This window comes from Callospermophilus lateralis, chromosome 12 (genome assembly GCF_048772815.1).
Source record: "Callospermophilus lateralis isolate mCalLat2 chromosome 12, mCalLat2.hap1, whole genome shotgun sequence".
Classification (NCBI taxonomy): Eukaryota; Metazoa; Chordata; class Mammalia; order Rodentia; family Sciuridae; genus Callospermophilus; species Callospermophilus lateralis.
The window spans coordinates 99,689,648-99,707,881 of NC_135316.1; the positions used below are offsets into that span (position 1 = coordinate 99,689,648).

Genomic DNA, 18,234 nt, shown 5'->3' on the forward strand with positions numbered 1-18,234 from the left:
TCTATCTCTGCGCTGATTCTGCGCCTTACCCTTCTATAGTGCACTTATCCCAGTGACATGAACCATACCCGAGCCCTCTGATACCTCTGATGCTCCCTGAGGACAGCGCTATTACCTTCTGAGTCCCAAGGTCAGCACTGAGTGGGACACAGGGTACATTACTCCTGTTACACCCTGCCGCCACTTCCTACAGGATGCCTGATATTCCACCTATTAGACATCCATTTAGATCCATGCCAGCTTTTCTCCAATGATTAAAGAAACTGCTAATATTAATCAAACTAGTGAATTTTTCCAGCACCTAGTTAATCAATTTCAAAAGATGGAATCAAGTTCCCACTGAAAGCTATTCAACCTACCACAGGGGACACAGTGAAAAGAAACAGTTAATGCAGGCCCACAAGGTACCAGGGGCTCGAAAGGAAGAAGATGCTTCAGTGGGGACTATATTCACTGGAGCTTTGGGTAAAAGGCTGGCCCACACAAAACTGCCACTTAAACCTCTTTCTATAGGAAAACATGCTAGACTTCAGAGCAATAAACTTAGAAGTAAAATCTGGAATGCATTTGGAAACTGCCCATCTTCTAAACTATTTCTGACATGTGAAAATTTGCTTCTTTGTACAAACTATGACACAGTGACCATGGGGAAAAAATACAATCAAAATATTAATATATCCCTTTCTAACTTTTTTTAATCTTTGAAAATATTATTAGGTAAACAGCCAAGGCCTACACTTAGCTTTTCAGCTTAGATAGCAAAGACCCTCATAATAAAGTCTGACAACACTTCCTTTTCTTCTGTGCTTCCAATTCAAGCTTCTCATAAATCAACTATACACAAAAGGAAAAATTGAAAAAGCATAAAAAGCAAATGGAATCTAGCAAATTTCAGTAACATTAAATTCTCATATTAATGTCTTAGCTTTCTCAAGTATTTCTATTCATTAGTAGTACACCTCTGAAAATTGACACGTATGAAGTTATGAAAACTTCTGTAGAGGTAAGATCTAAACAGCCCTGAACCCAGCTGGCAGCAAAGCCTGAGAAGGTGATGGGGGTGCTCCAATCTCCTGTTAACAGGCACCCAGCTACATGGCTGCACCAGCAGTGCTCCTGTGCACAATCAGGGTCCAGTCCTCAACATTACTCAACACTACTGCCCCTTACTCCCTTTATGAACCCTGCTCAGGAAGAAAAAAATTAATACAAGGTATGTAACATAGCAAAATGCACGCTCTATAGCTTCCTGTCACTATGTCCTAAGCTGCTTTCTGCTGCCATGTCATGATATTCTGTCTCACCTTGGTCCAGCTGAGAGCACTGAAACCATAGGCCAAAATAAACTTTCCCCTTCTACATTGTTCTCATCAGCTCTTTTGGTCACAGTGATCAAAAAATGACTAAAACAGAAATTGGTGCCAAGAAGTGGGGTCAATGTGACTAACCTGACCATGTGGTTCAGAAGACTTCAGAGTTGGTTTGCAGGTGGACAATTTTGAAAAGTTTGGAGATGCAGGCTGGAAAAGCTTTAGAATGTTGTAAGCAGAGCTTAATGAGCAATTCTGGTAAAAACTAGGAAGATCAGAATGCCTATAGGACTGTGGACAATAAAGACTGGGCTCAGAAGTTTCAGAGGAAGAGGACTATTAGAAATTGGACTAGATGCCATTCATGTTGTTGTTTTGTTTTTGGTTTTTTTTTTTTTTTGAGGGGGGGGACTTGTCTACATTTTGCCCATATCTTGAGATTTTCTGTGAGGCTGAATTTAACAGTGATAGACTAATTAATCTGGCAGAGGAAATTTCAAGGCAGCACAGCATTCAAGCAGTGGCACAGATGATGCTGGTGGCTTTAGCCAAGTGTACCGTGATAACCAGGAGCAGAAAGATTTGAAAAACTTGAAATTTGTCCAGAAAAATACATTACTGGGGCTAAGAAGGTATGGTTAAGAGATTATAGCCACTAAAGAAATGCTGAGTATTTTACCCAGAAAAAATAGAAAAGATGACTTGAGGGCATCTCAGGAATTGGCAAAACCACACCCATCTCAGGTTCAAGGTTATAAAAATAAAAATTTGAGAAGAGACTGGGGCACTCTGCTTGCTTGGAAAGGGGATTGGGGATTAGGAAGGTTTTTTCTTCAAGCTCAGTTGCCCAGTCAATCAGAGGCAGCTGCAGCCTTGGTCCCAAGAGCTCTGGCTACTGCTTACAGATGGTCTCAGACCTGGCATCAACCATGTGGTGCTAGTTCTGCAGGAATCAAGATGCTGGAATCAGGGGGTCACAGAAGCTTGACCAAGATTTCAAAAGAAGGCCTGGGATGCATGAAGAAGTAAGAAGGAAGCCAAAGCTGCAGTAGAGACACCTGAGATTAAGAGACGCCAGTGACATGAGATATCAGCTAAGGGAAGCTGCAGGAATGGAGCAGAAATAAGCCAACAGAGAATCATGGGGGCCATAGGGGTGGAGCTACCCAGCCCTTTGGAAAGAACAAAATAGTCCTCTGTGAGCCAGATGCTGGCTGTGAAGCTATAGGACTTGTTAGTGCAACCAGATGAAGGTCTTGCTTTGGTTCCATTCCTTTTTCCTATGCCCCTATATTTTTATTTCAGAATGAATGTTTATGCCATTATTTTTGGATATAGTTAATTTGCTTTTGTTTGTTCTAGGGGTTCATGCTGAGAGTTTGCTTTGAATCTCAGAAGGCTTTGGATTGGGACTTTTGGGTAATGCTGGAACTGTCAAGCCTATGGAGACTCTTGAAAATGGACTAAATGTATTTTACATTGTGAGATGGGCATAAGCTTTTGGAGGCCAGGGAGGTTACACTTTAGGTATGAGGTATTCCAAAAGCTCATGTGTGAGACAATGCAAGACTGTTCAGAGTAAAATTACATTGTGGGAATTGTACACTAATCAGTGGATTCATCCACTGATATGGATTCACAGGACAATAACTTGAGTCAGAAAGGGTGTGGCTGGAGGAGATGTCACTGGAGGTATGCCTTTGGGGTTTACATTTTGTACGTTGTGAGCAGAGCTCTTTCTGCTTCCTCCTACCATGTCCTGAGCTACTTTCCTCCACCACGCCTTCCACCATGATGTTCTGCCGTACCTCTGATGCTCCTCAGAGCCATGGAGTCAACTGCCCATGGACTGAGACCACTGAAATCAAGAGCAATATAAACTTTATAAACTTTTCCTCTCTAAAAAAAATAATCATAATAATAAAGCATGTGCTACGAAACATTAAAAGCAAAATGGTCCTATTTTTGCAGTGACTATTAATTCAGAGCAATAATTCTTCAGTCACTATGTCTGCACTCATAGTCCTGCAAATTTCCTTATCTCGACTAAAAAGGTCTGGGGTTGTAGCTCAGTGGTAAAGTGCTTGCCCAGCATGTGTGAGGCACTGGGTTTTATCCTCAGCACCACATAAAAATAAATAAAATAAAGGTCCATCAACAACTAAAAAAAAAATTTTAAAAACTAAAAGAAACACACATAAGATATAAAAGCAATTTTAAAACCAGAATATTTATCACGAAGTATTCATCTAAAGGACAATTAAAAATATAATTCAGTTGGGCAGAATGCTGGCTGTCTTCCTCAGTGCCTTACATTTGCTTCAAAGTCATCTAGAGCCTAGAGGTAGCCGAGGGAGGAGAGTGATTTTATTGTCCCCGAGAGTTCAGTCTAACACACTCCCTCACCCACTCACACTTTTTCACTTTCTCTTTCTCTCTTTCCCTCCCTCCCTCCCCCTCCCCCTCCCTCCCTCCCCCCCCCTCACACACACACACACACACACACACTTTTTAAATAAGAAGGCAAGCATGTAATCCCAGCTACTTGGGAGGCTGAGACAGGAGGATCTCAAGTTCAAAGCCAGCCTGAGAAACTTAGCAACACTCTGCCTCAAAATAAAAAATGAAAAGAGCTGGGGAGTAGAGCGCTTGCCTCACTGGTGGAAGACCCTGACTTTAATCGATATTCAAAAGAAAAACAAAAAGAAGGCCCAAAAGTCCTTTAGGACATTAAAATAATCTTAAAAACTGTACAGAGGGCTGAGGATGCGGCTCACAAGGACCTGGGTTGGATCCCTCATGACCACCACCATGAGAAAAAAACTGCATGGAAATTTAGGGCAGTATTTATGATATGATTATAAATGGAAAAAAAATTTAAAAAACAGCACCTACATTACAACTTCAAGTACATAAAGATCGATGTGTACGCAGATGACAGGAAATAAGCAAACTAGAGAACTATATCCAAGTAGTGGGATTACAGAGGCTTTTATGCTTTGGGTTTAAAAATACATTTCTGGAGGATGGAGTGAGGGTATTTTTCCAGGGGAAGAGGGAGTTTCCCACTTCTGTTCCAGTCTCCAAACCCCACTTCACATTATTTTTTAATAGACTGTGCCCAGACAGCGTGGCCAGGGTAGGAAACGGGCCTGGCTGTCCCCCGCAGATAAGCAAGGCAGGCCCTTCGGCTGGTTTCAAAGGCCTCGCTATCACAAGTCCTCCAGCAGACAAGGGAGACCACCACTCCCCAAAAGACCAAAGAGGAGAATAATCATCTTCAGAGTTTCAAAAAGGCCTTATTTGACAGCTATGGCTGACATACTAAGAAATAATCTATGAAACAGACCATATATAAAAATACCAGAAGATTTTACCATTTTGAAAAGGCTTAAAATATTTTTTCATAAGTAACTTTTCATTTATAGTATTTTTCAGGATGCTAAGTGCAAATTTTATTTCTCTTAGAAACACAAAGAGGAAAAATGATTTCTGACACAGAGTACTACAATTGCACAAGTTCCTTTTAGGCCACCAGCTGACAAAGTCAGATTATAACAGAAAACAACACATTCTAAGGCACACTTTTAAACACACACATGCCAGGTGCAGTGGCACACACCTGTGATACCAGCGACTTGGGAGGCTAAGGCAGGAAGATTCCAGTTTGAAGACAGCCTCGGCGATTTAGCAAAGCCCTAAGCAACTTAGTGAGACCCTGTCTTAAAATACGAGGGCTGGGGATGTGGCTCAGTGGTAAAGTGCCCCAGATTCAATCCCCAGTACAATACACACACACACACACACACACACACACACACACACACATACACACATAAATGTATATATCTGAGGAGGTGCCAGGGGCTTCTCACCCTGATCTAAAAAAAAAAAAAAAAAAATTGTTCCACTTAACAGTAATATATCCAAAAGACAGGAACCTGGCACATCTCTGGAAAACTGTTCTTCTACTCAAAATTGCTTTAAACTAGATGACTGCTTTAACATCTGACTCTGCTTCAGGCCTCCAAGAGAATGAACTGTGCCACACCACACACCTGCTGTGGCCCCAGTGGCGAGGCCTGCACACTCGGATGCCTCCTGTTAATTCAGAGGGAAACGGCCTGTGGAGCCAGGCCAGGAAAGCAGCAGCTTCACTCCATGAAGCGCTTCATCTTTTCTCAAAGACAGCATAGAGAAAAGCATTCTGAATGACACAAAACTGGTTTAGCAAGATTTGAGACTCTTCATTAACAAAGAACCAGATCTTCTTAAACGCCTTATAGACAGTCAATCCCTAACTCTGCACGGTGCTTTTTTTTAAATTGTGGTTTTCTGTTGGGGGAGGGGTAGTTGTAGAGAGACAGAATACCTTTATTTATTTATATGTGGTGCTGAGGATGGAATCCAGTGCCTCACACATGCTAAACAAGCACGCTGCCACTGAGCTATGGCCTCAGTCTCAATGCTATTTACTCTTGTACGTGAAAAAGCACACAAAATACTTTTCCAATTCCTCATGTTATGAAAAACTGTTACAAACCTCAGAAACATTACAATACACTTCAAAAAAAAAAAAAAAAAATCAAGTCTTCTCCTACCCCCCCCCAAAAAAAAAGACGTCAAATAAAAGCTGGTAAGAGCAAAGATGATTCCAACTGATTCAAGAGGGCCGGGGCAGACATGGACATGGACATCATTTTCTCAATTACAAATTAAATCAATTATTTATAGCCCAAACATTATAAAAAGTCCCCTGGTCTGGGTTTTTCCCCCAGGTCTGAAATCCTTGGTGAAGTGCTACACACAACCACTATGAGAAAAGACTCTGACCAGCGAGCCCAAAACTCCCTAAGTGGAAAAGCCACCAAGGGTCTCACTCATCACTCCGGTCATCCCACAGTCCCCCGGGGGATGGGCAGGGGGACTGTGACCTAGCACTGTGGAATAAAAGTGCTTCCCCAAAGGGCAGCGAAACAAAATCCCTCAGAGCTCACAGGGGCTACAGGGCAAAGGAGCCCAGTGGGGCGGATGTGGACTCACCCCCAGGCTGAGCAGGGAAGGTCTCAGGGACACACCACCCTGCTTGTGAGGAGGCATGAGGGGAACTGACCCAGCCAGAGGTGGCCGAAGAGCAGGGAAGAGGAAGCTGGTATTAACCAGGGCTTTGACTTGTAGGCTGGCCTTCGTATTGGTCAGGAAGCACCATGAAGCCACAAAGGCTCTTGATCAGGAAGCAGCAAAATGAAGACCCCACTTGAGGGAGGCCATCAGGTGAAGACCATCAGATCAGGGCTTCTGCTCCAGCCTGGGGTTTCCCAAAACAAACATGGAACCCAAGCTGAGAGGTGCAATCCCAGGTCTAAAGGACAAGGAGCACACCGCTCCCTTGGCCCGCTGTGTAAGAGTTTAGAAATAGACGCTAAAACAGCGAAGGCTCCGAGCCTCACAACCCTCAGGCCTCTTCCACTCCACAAGCTGGACCAGTGTTCCAAAGTCACTCCTGACACACAAGCTGTAAGCCACAAGCACTGGAGAAGCTGCTTTTCAAATGGACAGTACTGTAGTGTGATCGACAGCGGGAACAAGGGAGATCTAAGGATCTTAATTCTCTAGGGAGGTATCCTCAAAGTGTGGTCCTGGAGGCAGCAGCACAACTGGAAACTTGCTAGAAATGCAGCAGCTCCAGGCAGCCTGCAGGGGTGGGGGGGCAGCTTCCCTGGGTTAGGTGACAGGGTAACTTTTTCAGTTGCTGCATCTTCAAGGCAATAAATAGAAGCAAGTGAAAGACTCCCTCCCGTCCCACCCTCAGGAGAGCTTAAGGGCTGGGCAGAGATAATGGTGATAAAGGACTAAGGACCCACACCCACCATGCTAAATTCCAGGAAGCCAATAAAAGTCATAGTGGAGCAAAGCTCCCCATCAAGAGAAACTGCAGAGCCCTGAGGGGAGAGACCCAACTAAAGGCCTGAAACTCGGGTGGATTCACCCAAAGACTGCAGGCTCAGGTCCAGCAACAGACAGGCAATGACCTTGTATGCAGGTAGCCCACCATCCACAAGGAGGCCAGGCCACCCTTGGCAGGCCACCCTCAGCAGCACTGGGCACATGACTCACAACAAGCACCGCCTCCACAGCTGCCAGGTGCCTGCCACAGTGAGGAGCAGCCCCACCACCACCTGGCCCCAGCCCCGCCCCAGACCCACCACAACCTCGAAGTGAAGACAGGGGCAGTAAGAGCACCCAACACCAGCCCTGCACCGACCACACCTGAGGGTATGGCAGGAGGAATCTGAAGGAGGAAGAGAACACAGGCTGGTCCTGCAAGCCAGGGCTCTCCCCCAAGCTGTGCTGCTTTCCAGGTGAGAACTGGCCACTTCAGAATCCAGAATCCGCCACACTCCATCCAACTGTAAAACTGCTGCCAGAGCCCGTCCCAGCAGGAGCCCTGCGGACTCCACCAGGACAAGGAGCCGGGCCCCTACTATGCAGTGAGTCCCCTCCCTGAGAGGTTTCCCTCCGAAGACAACAAGTCTTAAAAGATTTGTATTTTCCAGAATGACATAAATACAGCCAGGCCAAAGGCCCGCTCACTTTTCCACCCAGCCAGTGCAGGAACCAGAGGGAAAAGGAGGGGAAAAAACAAACGCCCTCTACTGGCAAGAGCTGCTCAGGCAATTCTTTACCCTCTCAAGTCTTTTCCTTATTCCATCGCTTCTGAAGGCTTGTTGATACAGTGAGCCTGCCTCTAACACAGAGACAATGTTCAGACAGCACTTTCCTTTCTTCACCAGGAGTTTAACAACTTGGAATTCCCCACACTGAACATGTTTTCAAAGTTCTCTGAAAACTGTGTCTAAAATAACTGCTGGCCAAGGGTCAGTCCCCAGTTCTGGACTATTTTTCATTTGTAGTCAGGTTTACTGCTGTGAATTGCTACCCAAGGAAGTACTTTGCTCTTAAACAGGGAATGATGCTAGCACAGCCCCCCAAAGAGCAGCTCTCTTGGTGTACACATGCGCCCCTCAATCCTCCACCCATGAACGCCTCAGTATTTAGAATGCCGTGCTGTGCTGGGCCCAGGGAGGCAGAGGCAACTCCTGTCATTTGGGAGTCTGCAGCCCTGAACCTGCCCTGGCAGCTATCCACATCTGTGGCACTTCTGTGCCCAAGTCTTTCACTGACCATCACAGAACATGCAGCCACACTGCTACTGCCCCAGCCCTTATGAGAAGCACATGCTCAATTCTGATCCATGGGCTGGACCCCAAAATTTGATCAACTGAATCAAACATGTCCCCAAGACCTGATGGGACTTCTTGAAATGACTCTGTGCCCACAGAACCATGGGACAGAAAATGAGAAAATTCAAGAGACGCCTGTTAGAGAGGTGGAGGTCACTGACTAGCAGATGGAAAATAAGCGTTTATTTATATCACCATTTATTTACAGAGACAAAACAGGCAGAATCAGGTGATGAAGAGATCAAGGCTCAGGAGTCCCTCCCACCTTCAGGCACAGAACAGTCTCTGGACCCTGGAATTCACTCCACCCACCGAGCCCTCTATCCATTCACACAATAAATTGCAGCAGAGTGGCCTGGAGATGAAGAAGAATGGACCAGGGGTCAATCCTGAACCCACGAAAAACATAATAAAGGGTTTTTCTCTTTTAAAAAAAAAAAAGAAAAGTCTAAAAACACCCAGATGCTAGGACAGTGACAAGATGCTAGGAAGCAAGTGGTAGTTAAAAAGATAGGTTAGAGGGAGACGTCTGAGTCCACCTTGTGCTGCTACCCAGAACATCATCCCTGGACAATTTACAAAGAGGTGTCTCTCACAGTTCTGGCGGCTGAAAGGTCCAAGGTTGCAGGGCCACATCTGCAAGGGCCTTCCTGCTGGGTGGTCATCACGTGACCAGAGCAGGGGCAGGGCAGCTCAGCTCTCTTCCTCTTCTCAAAAACCACTACCCCATCCTGGGGGCCGCACCCCAATAACCTCATCTAGCTCTGATTACCTCCCAAAGGCCCCATGTCCAAATAGCATGAAGAGTCCAATTTCAGGATTAAGTTCCAAGAACGTTGGGGGCCGTGTTTAACCCACAGTAGACGATAAATCTAAACTTCAGGTGCAGAAAGCAGAGAACGAATTTAACTACAGGACTCAGTCCCTGAAACTCAGTAACTGGCAGCACCAGATGCCTCCGCAGAGGTACCTGAATTCAGAGAATCAGTGTGAGAAAGTCAGTTAATGAAGTGGCAGGCAGACGGCCTGCCCGCTCCTCACCACCCGCTTCCCGTCAAGGAAATACTCAAGACACACGGACAGGAAGGAAACCACAGGCTCTGGCCCAGGCAACAGCAGACTCCAGACACTGTACCCACACCAGTCCTCCTCCATTCAGCACTCAGTGGGCACAGGACTGCCAGCGAGAGAGAGGAGCAGCAGCAGCCCAAGTGGGCCCTTAAGAAAAAAGCGGGTCCCAAGGGAGGGTGATGGAAGGGGAGAAAGTGCCTGAGCCATTCCCAAGCGCCCGTCAGGAAGAAGACCTGACAGCCCATGATTAAAATCCCACGCGAGGGCTTGGCAGGCCCCACTCACAAATAGGAGTGGGCACTCAAGGGTGGCCTCCACCACAAAAAAGAAGACCAAGCCCAAGAAGGGGGAAGAGAGTCATACTCCGGAGATAAAAACAGGTATTTCACATTAAAAAGGAAAAAGACCCTACAACAAAGGGACATTCAGAGAACCAAGACGAGCTCTTAGAATTTAAGAACAAGAGCAGGAGGGCTGGGTACAACGTAGCTCAGAGTACAGCACCTGTCAGCCACGCACGAGACTCTTGGGTCTGACCCCTAGGGGACACACACACACACACACACACATACCAAAGCAGGAAACAGTCACTACAAGAGTTGGAAAAGTTGAGACAGAGCTCAACTCAGAAAGTCGAGTGAAATAGACAATGAAAATAGCTTTAAAAGGATAAGAATGAGGATCCACCCAGAAAATGGAGGAACAGGAGCACCAAAAAAAAAAAAAATCAATAAAAGACCTTAGTTCCTGCGGTTCAGGAGGCTGAGATGGGAGGCTGAGATGAAGGAGGGCAAGTTCAAAAGAGCTTCAGCAACTTAGCAAGGGACTTAGCAACTCAGCAAGATCCTGTCTCTAAATAAAATATAAAGGGGGCTAGGGATATGGCTCCTGGGTTAAGCAGCCCTGGGTTCAATCCCCAGGACCAAAAAAACAAACGCACTGTACCAGTCAAAGAGTCCACCAAGATAGCACTTCAAGACACAACGGACAATTCCCATCTTACTGGGCTCCAAAAGGTCACACAGCTTAGGTGCAGAGTCCTAAGGGCTAGACCACCGGGGGACCAGGGCCTTTAAAATTCTGCACTCTTATCCACCAATGACTCTGTGCCATGCCAAAAGTGCCAGAATAAAGACCTCTTAAAACATCCGTGTCCTGCATGCCCTTCACAGGACAGGATTGCAAGATACCAAAAGGTGATGGCAGGAGATACAGAACACAGGACATCTGGCCTAAGGGAGCAGCCAAAGAATCCAGGGATGAAGGCAAATAAAGATCAGAGGGGCCAGTCCAGAGAGGCGCAGAGCGGAGGCTCCAGAGCTCCCCCAGGGAGGAGGAACACACTGTCCCCACCACCTAAACTCCCAGGACAAGCTGCAACACCTGGGGAGTTTGGTGTTAAGTACATTCACCAAAAAAATTAAAATAAAAACAGCCAACAACAACTTCTGAGGGAGGTCACTAGCCAGGCTGGGCTGTGCGCACCTCCAGAGCTGCCCTGTGACTCCATGGGGAGGGCAGGGGTGCCTGGGAGTGAAGGGGACAACAGGCCAAGCCTCCACCACACAGCCCAGGCTGCACCCAGAGCCTGAAGCCAACAGAGCAGCAACTCTTCAAAGTCTTCATGAACTAAGGAGCAACAAGGAAATTCAGCTAGGGGAGACCAGGGCTGCCTCCGGGAGAGGCATGGAGGCAAGGAGGGACAGCCGTCTCTCCCAGCAAAACTTACACAATTAATCCATATTTTTCAATTAAACTAAACAAAATTAAACAAAGGATGTGGCCCGATAACAGCCCTTTCAAATCTTAGGGCCTAAAATTCTCTTTAAAAACAGGAAGAGACTTATAATAGGAAGATAAACCCTAGCCACAGCTCAGTAAGCATTCACATAAACTTAAAACGTTCCCACCATTTAGTCAGGTAGGAATAGGGCACTCAAGAAAAAGTTTCGTTTTCTGAACAAAAACCCTCAGAAAAAACACAAGGGAAGGGGCTGGGGTTGGGGCTCAGCGGTAGAGCGCTCGCCCAGCACGTGCGAGGCCCGAGGCCCTGGGTTCGATCCTCAGCACCACATAAAAATAAATAAATAAAATAAGGGTATCGTGTCCATCTACAACTAAAAAATAAATATTTAAAAAAAAACACAAGGGAAGGTCTCTGAGGTCAACAGGGTCGTTCTCTGTGGACATGGTGCCTCCGTAATCAGAAGCCCGGGGAGTTTGATACAATGTAGAAAGCAAAGGTACATCTTGTTCTGTCTTTCCCCAGTCTAAGCCTTGGAAACCAGGGAGCAATCTAGAATTGGGGAACTCCTGTTCACCCCAAGAGCCAGGTGTTCTAATAGCCACATTTTTTTCTTTTTCCTAAAGCATCTGGCACAGGATCCCACTGGGAAAACCTGAGTGATGAGAAATGGCTACCAGTGACGGGCTGGAGGACAGTGGCTCGCTCCAGGCGGCAGGGATAAGAGTGCAGCTTCTATTTCCTGCACTCACTGGCCACAAGATCCCATTAGTGAGGATGGCGAAAGGCTAGGGCACACACACACAAAAAAACAGAGCAGGGAGGGTCGGGTGTGGCCTGCTTCCGCAGGTTCGGACTTTTCAAGCAGCAAGTCTGAATCACAGGGAAATTGCCCAAATAAAGAGCTAAGTGGCAAGAGACCATAGGCCTCCACCCTGGCTTAGAGGGTGTGCCGTGTAGAACAGGCTGCAACTGGCAGGCTGGGTCCTAGGCTGACCCCTGGCCCAGCATCCTTCACCAAGGGCCACCTCAAAAACATTATCAGCCTGCACCAGGAAACAAGCAGCTCAGCCTCACCGCTAGACACAGAGAGCACCAAAACCACCGGATGACAGGACGGCCCCCATGCTGGCCCCCATGCTGGCCACGAGAGCCTCCATGGGGACACTGCACCCTTGGTGACCTATAAAAGCTTCACATGACCAAATCCTTCTTGAAGGGCACTCCATTCTTTGTGACCTACTAGCAAGAATGTTCCCTGATCCTGGATTAGAATCCAAATGCCCAGGACTACTCCAAAAGTTACTGTAACTTTCCTTTTTGAATCTCCCACCTCCATCCTACAAACAAAAAACACTTTCAAGCAAAACAAATTCTTACCATTGTTACATTTTACTGATAAAGAGGGAACATGAAGCATTGGCACAGTCTTTTAAAAACTTAGACGGCAACTAATTTTGACAGGAAAATTGGCCTTCATTTTCCTCATTACTCTGGGGCAGCAGGAAAAGGCCATAAAGCAAGGGGGTAAGAGCAACAAAAGACTATGAACTATTCACTGAGTTCAAATCGCCAAGGTCTGCATGAACCCTGCTAACAAGTCCATCTTGGCTGCCCAGGAACACGATTCCCCACCCTTGGCTACCCTGGGCCTCCAACCTCAAGTACTGACACCTGCTAAGGGATAACACGCAGCCTGCCCCAGAGCCCACCTGGGTTGGCCTTGTCCCCCACCTACACCTGAGAAAGCAGGTGGCCCAAAGACCATTATGCTCATATGCTCCAAACTGGGCCAGGCCTCCTGCCACCCAAGACCCAGGCCTTGCCCCAGCAGACCTGCAGGCCCTCCCTGGACCCCCTACTTCCACTCTTCCAAAACTGCTACCAAGCCAGTGGCTTGTGCTGTGTCCCTCAGTCTCTGCAACTGTCTTAGGGCACTTGCCTGGCACCAGGCTGCTGACCTCTTGAGGAGACGGACCTATACACAGGTCCACAGCTCCTGGTGCCATCCATCCCTGCAGGCTCCCCTGTCTAGAGTGAAGCTGTGAGACACTGGACCTCATCCTACAGTTCAGCCTCACCTCACGTTGCTCTCAGAACCTAAATCTCTTGCCATCACTGAATGTCCACACTCGGAGACCCCTGACAATCCCCCAGGGAACGTGGGCAGGCATCTGCTAAGGAAAAGAAACCCTGGAACTGTGACGTGCACGGGAAAAAGTGCAGCAGCACTCAGGCCACAATTAAACGCAGCTGTCCCGTCTCCCAGACTTCCAAACTCAACACTCTCTTCTCACGATCCCAGTGCAAGGGGCCTCTCAGAAAAGGTCTGAGAAAAAAAAGGAGCCAGGAAAAGGAGAGGGGGAAGGCCAGGGACAGGATGATGTCAACAAGCAGAATCTTGTTGTTCAGCTATTCCTCTAAATTGTCTGTACTTACAAATATGGCAGTATCCAAAATTTATGATAACCTCAAAACACGCTGAATTAACTCAGGCTCTGGTACACAAATACCTGATCTAATTAGTGTTTTTTCAAACCATGGGTCAGGAACCAGTGGGCTGTGAAATCAATTCAGTGTTGCAACCAGCTCCTCTTTTTAAATAAAATGTATCACAAAAGTACATAGCTAACAGAACAGAACTATCTCCTGAAAGTTCAGTTTCTGGCTTAGATGTAAATGTTACTTCTAACCAGCATCACAGTCCAGAAAAGCTGAAAGGTGGCTGGAAAATTCTGTTTAAATCACAAATTCTTTTTAAATCACAATTTATGCAAATTCAAAGCTGATGGCTGCTCCCACCTCCAACTGAAGCTTGCTTTTAATTTGAATTGAGTAAAACAACAAATGTTCAATGAAGGACAGGGCGTACTTACTGCCACCAATCAAGCAAATTTCTTTATATTTATTCATAGTTACTACATTCAGTTCATGATTTCTATTTTCCCCCATGCTAATATAAAACTGGGGTGTGGGAGGAAAAACAGGAAAGGCCTTAGCAACCTTCATTAACATTTACTAAAGATGGTAACCCACTTAGACTACAGCAGTCAACCTAGAACCTCTCACAAGAGCATTCAACAATGGCTCCTGTCTGTAGAAATTTAAAAAAATAATCTTTATTTCTAATTTCTTCGCCAAATATAATCTGGAATATAATGACTATAATGTTTGCAAAAGTAACAATAATGGCATGGTGGGTGGGAGTATGGTCCTCAAGGCAAGAAAGACCTGGTTTCCAATCACAAATTTGCCACGAAATACCCTATCTTACCTTGGTCCAATCATTTGCATTGGTTTCCATGGTTATAAAATGGTTAAAATAATAACCTATGTCTCAGTGGTACCAATAAGAATCATAAGACGGCTAAGTACGATTTGCAAGACACGAAAAATGGCCTTCAGACTAAAATGTTCCTCATTCTGGCTATTTTATAAGCATTCCTGCCCAGGCCATCTAAATTCACTCTGTAGTCTTTCCAAAACATTTAAGCCAACTCCTTAACAAGCCGAGGTCAGGACGTGAGGACAGAGGAGGGACCGGGAGATCCATCCCAGAAGGGAGGAGTACTTCTCTCCAGTTTTATCTCTGCCAAGGGTCAAGGCCAGGTGTGCCTTTAGTGCAATCCTCATCCACAGCTTCTAGGGAGCCCTCCCCTGGCAGCAGCAGCAGCTGCTAATTCCTAAGTGTGCTTGTTTTCTGGAGGGATGGGAGGAGAAGGAATGTTATTCCCCAAATGGTACATCAAAAACTTACAGTTTGTGTGTACCTAAGCACAGGGATGACTGTCAGAAGCCACTTTCACACCTCTAACACTCCAACAGCTGAAAAACTGGTCTTTCCTACTGAGAAAAATTTCATCTTTAAACTCAGAAAATAAAAACTCCTGCACTCTTTTTGAGAGGTGAAGTTATTAAAGAAAATATATCTTCTTTTCTCAAGATGAGGAATTTTGGCCCACTCCTAAAAAAGAAAAAAAAAGCTGTAGACCAGAACTACCTGGTGTCCATGGAATACTAACTACAGAGCACTAGCCACAGGGGCTTTTTACCTTTTTGGTAAGGGGAGGGAGGGGAATTGAACTCAGCAGGGGCACTCAACCATTAAGCCACATCCCCAGCCCTATTTTTATCTTATTTAGAGATAGGGTCTCACTGAGTTTCTTAGTGCCTCACTTTTGCTGAGGCTGGCTTTGAAATCATAATCCTCCTGTCTCAGCCTCCTGAGCCTCTGGGATTACGGCCTGTGCCATTGTGCAGGGCACTTGCTTTGTACCTTTTCAAACTGATTGACTTTCCACGAAGGTTGAGCACCTAAGTAAGTGAGACATTTGTGCTTAGATTACAACCTGATTAACACATTATAAAAATCAGTCTAAAGGAAATATTGATAAAACTTTTTAAATCATTCCAAGAGATCTTTCTTGCTCTATAGACAAGAAATTATTTTTCACCCAGCTCACCAACCTTCAGGCCTCTAAATTCAAACAAGCAGGAGCTTTAGGAAATAACAAGAACCACATATGATTTTTACCTAGTAGTCAACACATAAAATGTAAAACTCTTTTAGATAAGATTTAGGAACATTCTTCAAGTATCTTCCCATTCATGATTCCTTTAAAAAAGAGCAAACTTGGATTAAAATCCTAACTGCCATTAAAAGTAGTAATTTTGATTTCCTATTTTTCTAGGTTTCAAACCAGAACAATGAAATTGTTTTCTTTTTATGATTAGAGAGAGAGAGAGAGAGAGAATATGAATATGATCTCTCTGGAAGAGGGTCTCAAATTCCTGCTCCTCAGAGCCAAGGTCTAGGCATCCTGCTTCTGGGTCCTGGAGTCAGAGGAAGGAGCTTGTTGCTATCCATATTATAACAAATAATCCAGGAGGATATTTTGGTGGTTTTCTTAAAGCTCTTATGTTCACTGATTTAGGTCCAATGCTAGGAAGAGCAAAACTTTAATGGCATGCCCTAACTGTACTATGCGACTTTAATCCCACTTTGTTACCATTTGTGAGTTTACAAACATTACAAGTTAGCCAAGGATGCGTTTTTCCCCACTCCCAAAGGGTTGAAAACAGTCACCTAAAGCGAAAAAACTTTAATGCATTCTTGTAAATTTGAAATTCAACTCCTCTGATTCCCCCCAAAAAGTCACTGGTAGGCCAAGATGCTACAAAGTATCCACAGAGAGGTCTGCTGCAAGGAACTCCTCTCCTAGCCATCAAAGTCTCAAAGTGAAAGCCCAGAGTCCGGCATTGGCTGGCTGGGCCAGGCCCCGGGACGCTCCAATGAGCGGACCCAAGAATTCCCCCTTCCCGGTATGCAGGCTCGCACTTTCACCTCGGCCCGCCCAAGAACCAAAGGCTCCAACCCAGGGCGGCCAGGGGACTCGGCTGCACCTTCCTGCACCCCGCCCTGCCGCCTGCTCCGCGGGGCCGCGCGGCCCGGGACCAGTCACTGGGGCGCGCTCCCAGGTCCCCGCCCTCCGCTCAGTCTTCCGCCCGGTGGCTCTGGGGGTCCTGGGGGTCTCCTAGGAGACAGACTCCGGGGGCCCGGCCCCTGGCCTGCCCAGGGACCGAGCGGGGCCTCCAAGGGCATTTATTCACATCCCTTTCCCCCGGGGATGGGGCCGACGCCGGCCTGCAGCTCCGAGTTGGGGACCGAGGCGAGCGCCGAGCGCGAGGCGCCGGCATCGCACATCGCGACCCAGGCCGTGGTCCCCAGGCCCCTCCACTCTTACGCACACCCGAGACCCGGCCGCCCGTGCCAGCGAAAACCTGGGGACTCCGGCCCGACGTGGCCAGCGGGGCCCCGGCGCGACCCCGGAAGGGAGAGCGTGGGGGGGCCGTGTTTACACCGCCAAGTTGCCCGCTTCCGCCGGCCCGCATCCCTCCGCCCGGCGGCGCCCCTGCCTACCTGCATGCCCGGCAGGCCCGACTGCACCGGGGAGTGGGCCATGGCGCTCCGGACGGCCACTTCCTGGCACGGGACGGCCGGACCGCGGCGATCCGCGCGGGCGACCAGGCCCGCGGGCCGCGCGGGAGCCCGAGGCCACCGCAGCCCCGGCGGGTCCCGGCCGGCCGGGTCTCAGCGGCGGACGGCGGGCCGCGTCTCCATGCACGGAGCCGGGAGGGGCTGCGGGGGGCGCGGGGCCTCGCGCGAGCTGCTGCTGCTGCTACCGCTGCGCCGCCGCGGTGCTCGGCTGCAGCAGGGCGGCCTGGGCCCGCTCGCGCTGGCCGCCAGGAGCCGGAGTGGGCGCGCACAGCCCGCCGAGCCCGCGAGCGCCGAGCGCCGCCGCGCCCCGCCCCGGCCCGGCCCCCGCGCCCGCCCCCGCGGCCCGGCCGGGGACCCCGCCCCGCGCTTCCGGGAGGGGGAGGGGGAGGAGGCCGGCGGCCGCCGGGCGCCCTAGGCCGCAGCCGCCGCGCCGCCGCCTGGCGCGCGGGCCGGGTTCCGGCGGCTCCCGCAGGCGCTCGCGCTGCCCCCGGGCGGCGGGGAGGGGGCCTCCGCCGGGGCGGGCGCTCGGCGTGCGGGGAGGACCCGAGCCGGAGCGGGCTTGGCGGCGAGCCTGGGTCGCGGGGGTGCGTGCGCACCCAACTCCTGCTCCGCCGGCGGCTCCCCGCGGTCCCGGCACCCGCCTCCAGCGGCCCCAGGGGAGACGGCCCCGGGCCACCTCCCGAGGCAGGGTGGGGGCAGTGCCCAGCGAGGCCCCCGCCTCTGGCCTGCTCCAAAGGACAGGGCGGAGCTTCTTGGGTGGCGAAGTTTCCAACCCGCGCTAGGAGGAAACCGAAAGGGGAGAGGCCGAGGAGCGGCGAGTGCCCCGGGTTTTCGCGACTGCAAACGGCCCCGCTCGGACTGGCGGGC

The 18,234-nt window shown here is 48.5% G+C and overlaps 1 protein-coding gene across 1 annotated transcript in view; it reads right to left on the reverse strand.

Annotated features, from left to right (window-relative positions):
* Stk24 (serine/threonine kinase 24) overlaps nucleotides 1-17,624 on the reverse strand; it is a 100,935-nt gene extending 83,311 nt beyond the window's left edge. The window contains exon 1 of the mRNA XM_076872741.1: nucleotides 17,290-17,624. Within this exon, the coding sequence (XP_076728856.1) occupies nucleotides 17,290-17,331 (42 nt within the window). The 5' untranslated portion in view covers nucleotides 17,332-17,624. The remainder of the gene's footprint in view (nucleotides 1-17,289) is intronic.
* Between the last annotated feature and the right edge of the window lie 610 nt (nucleotides 17,625-18,234).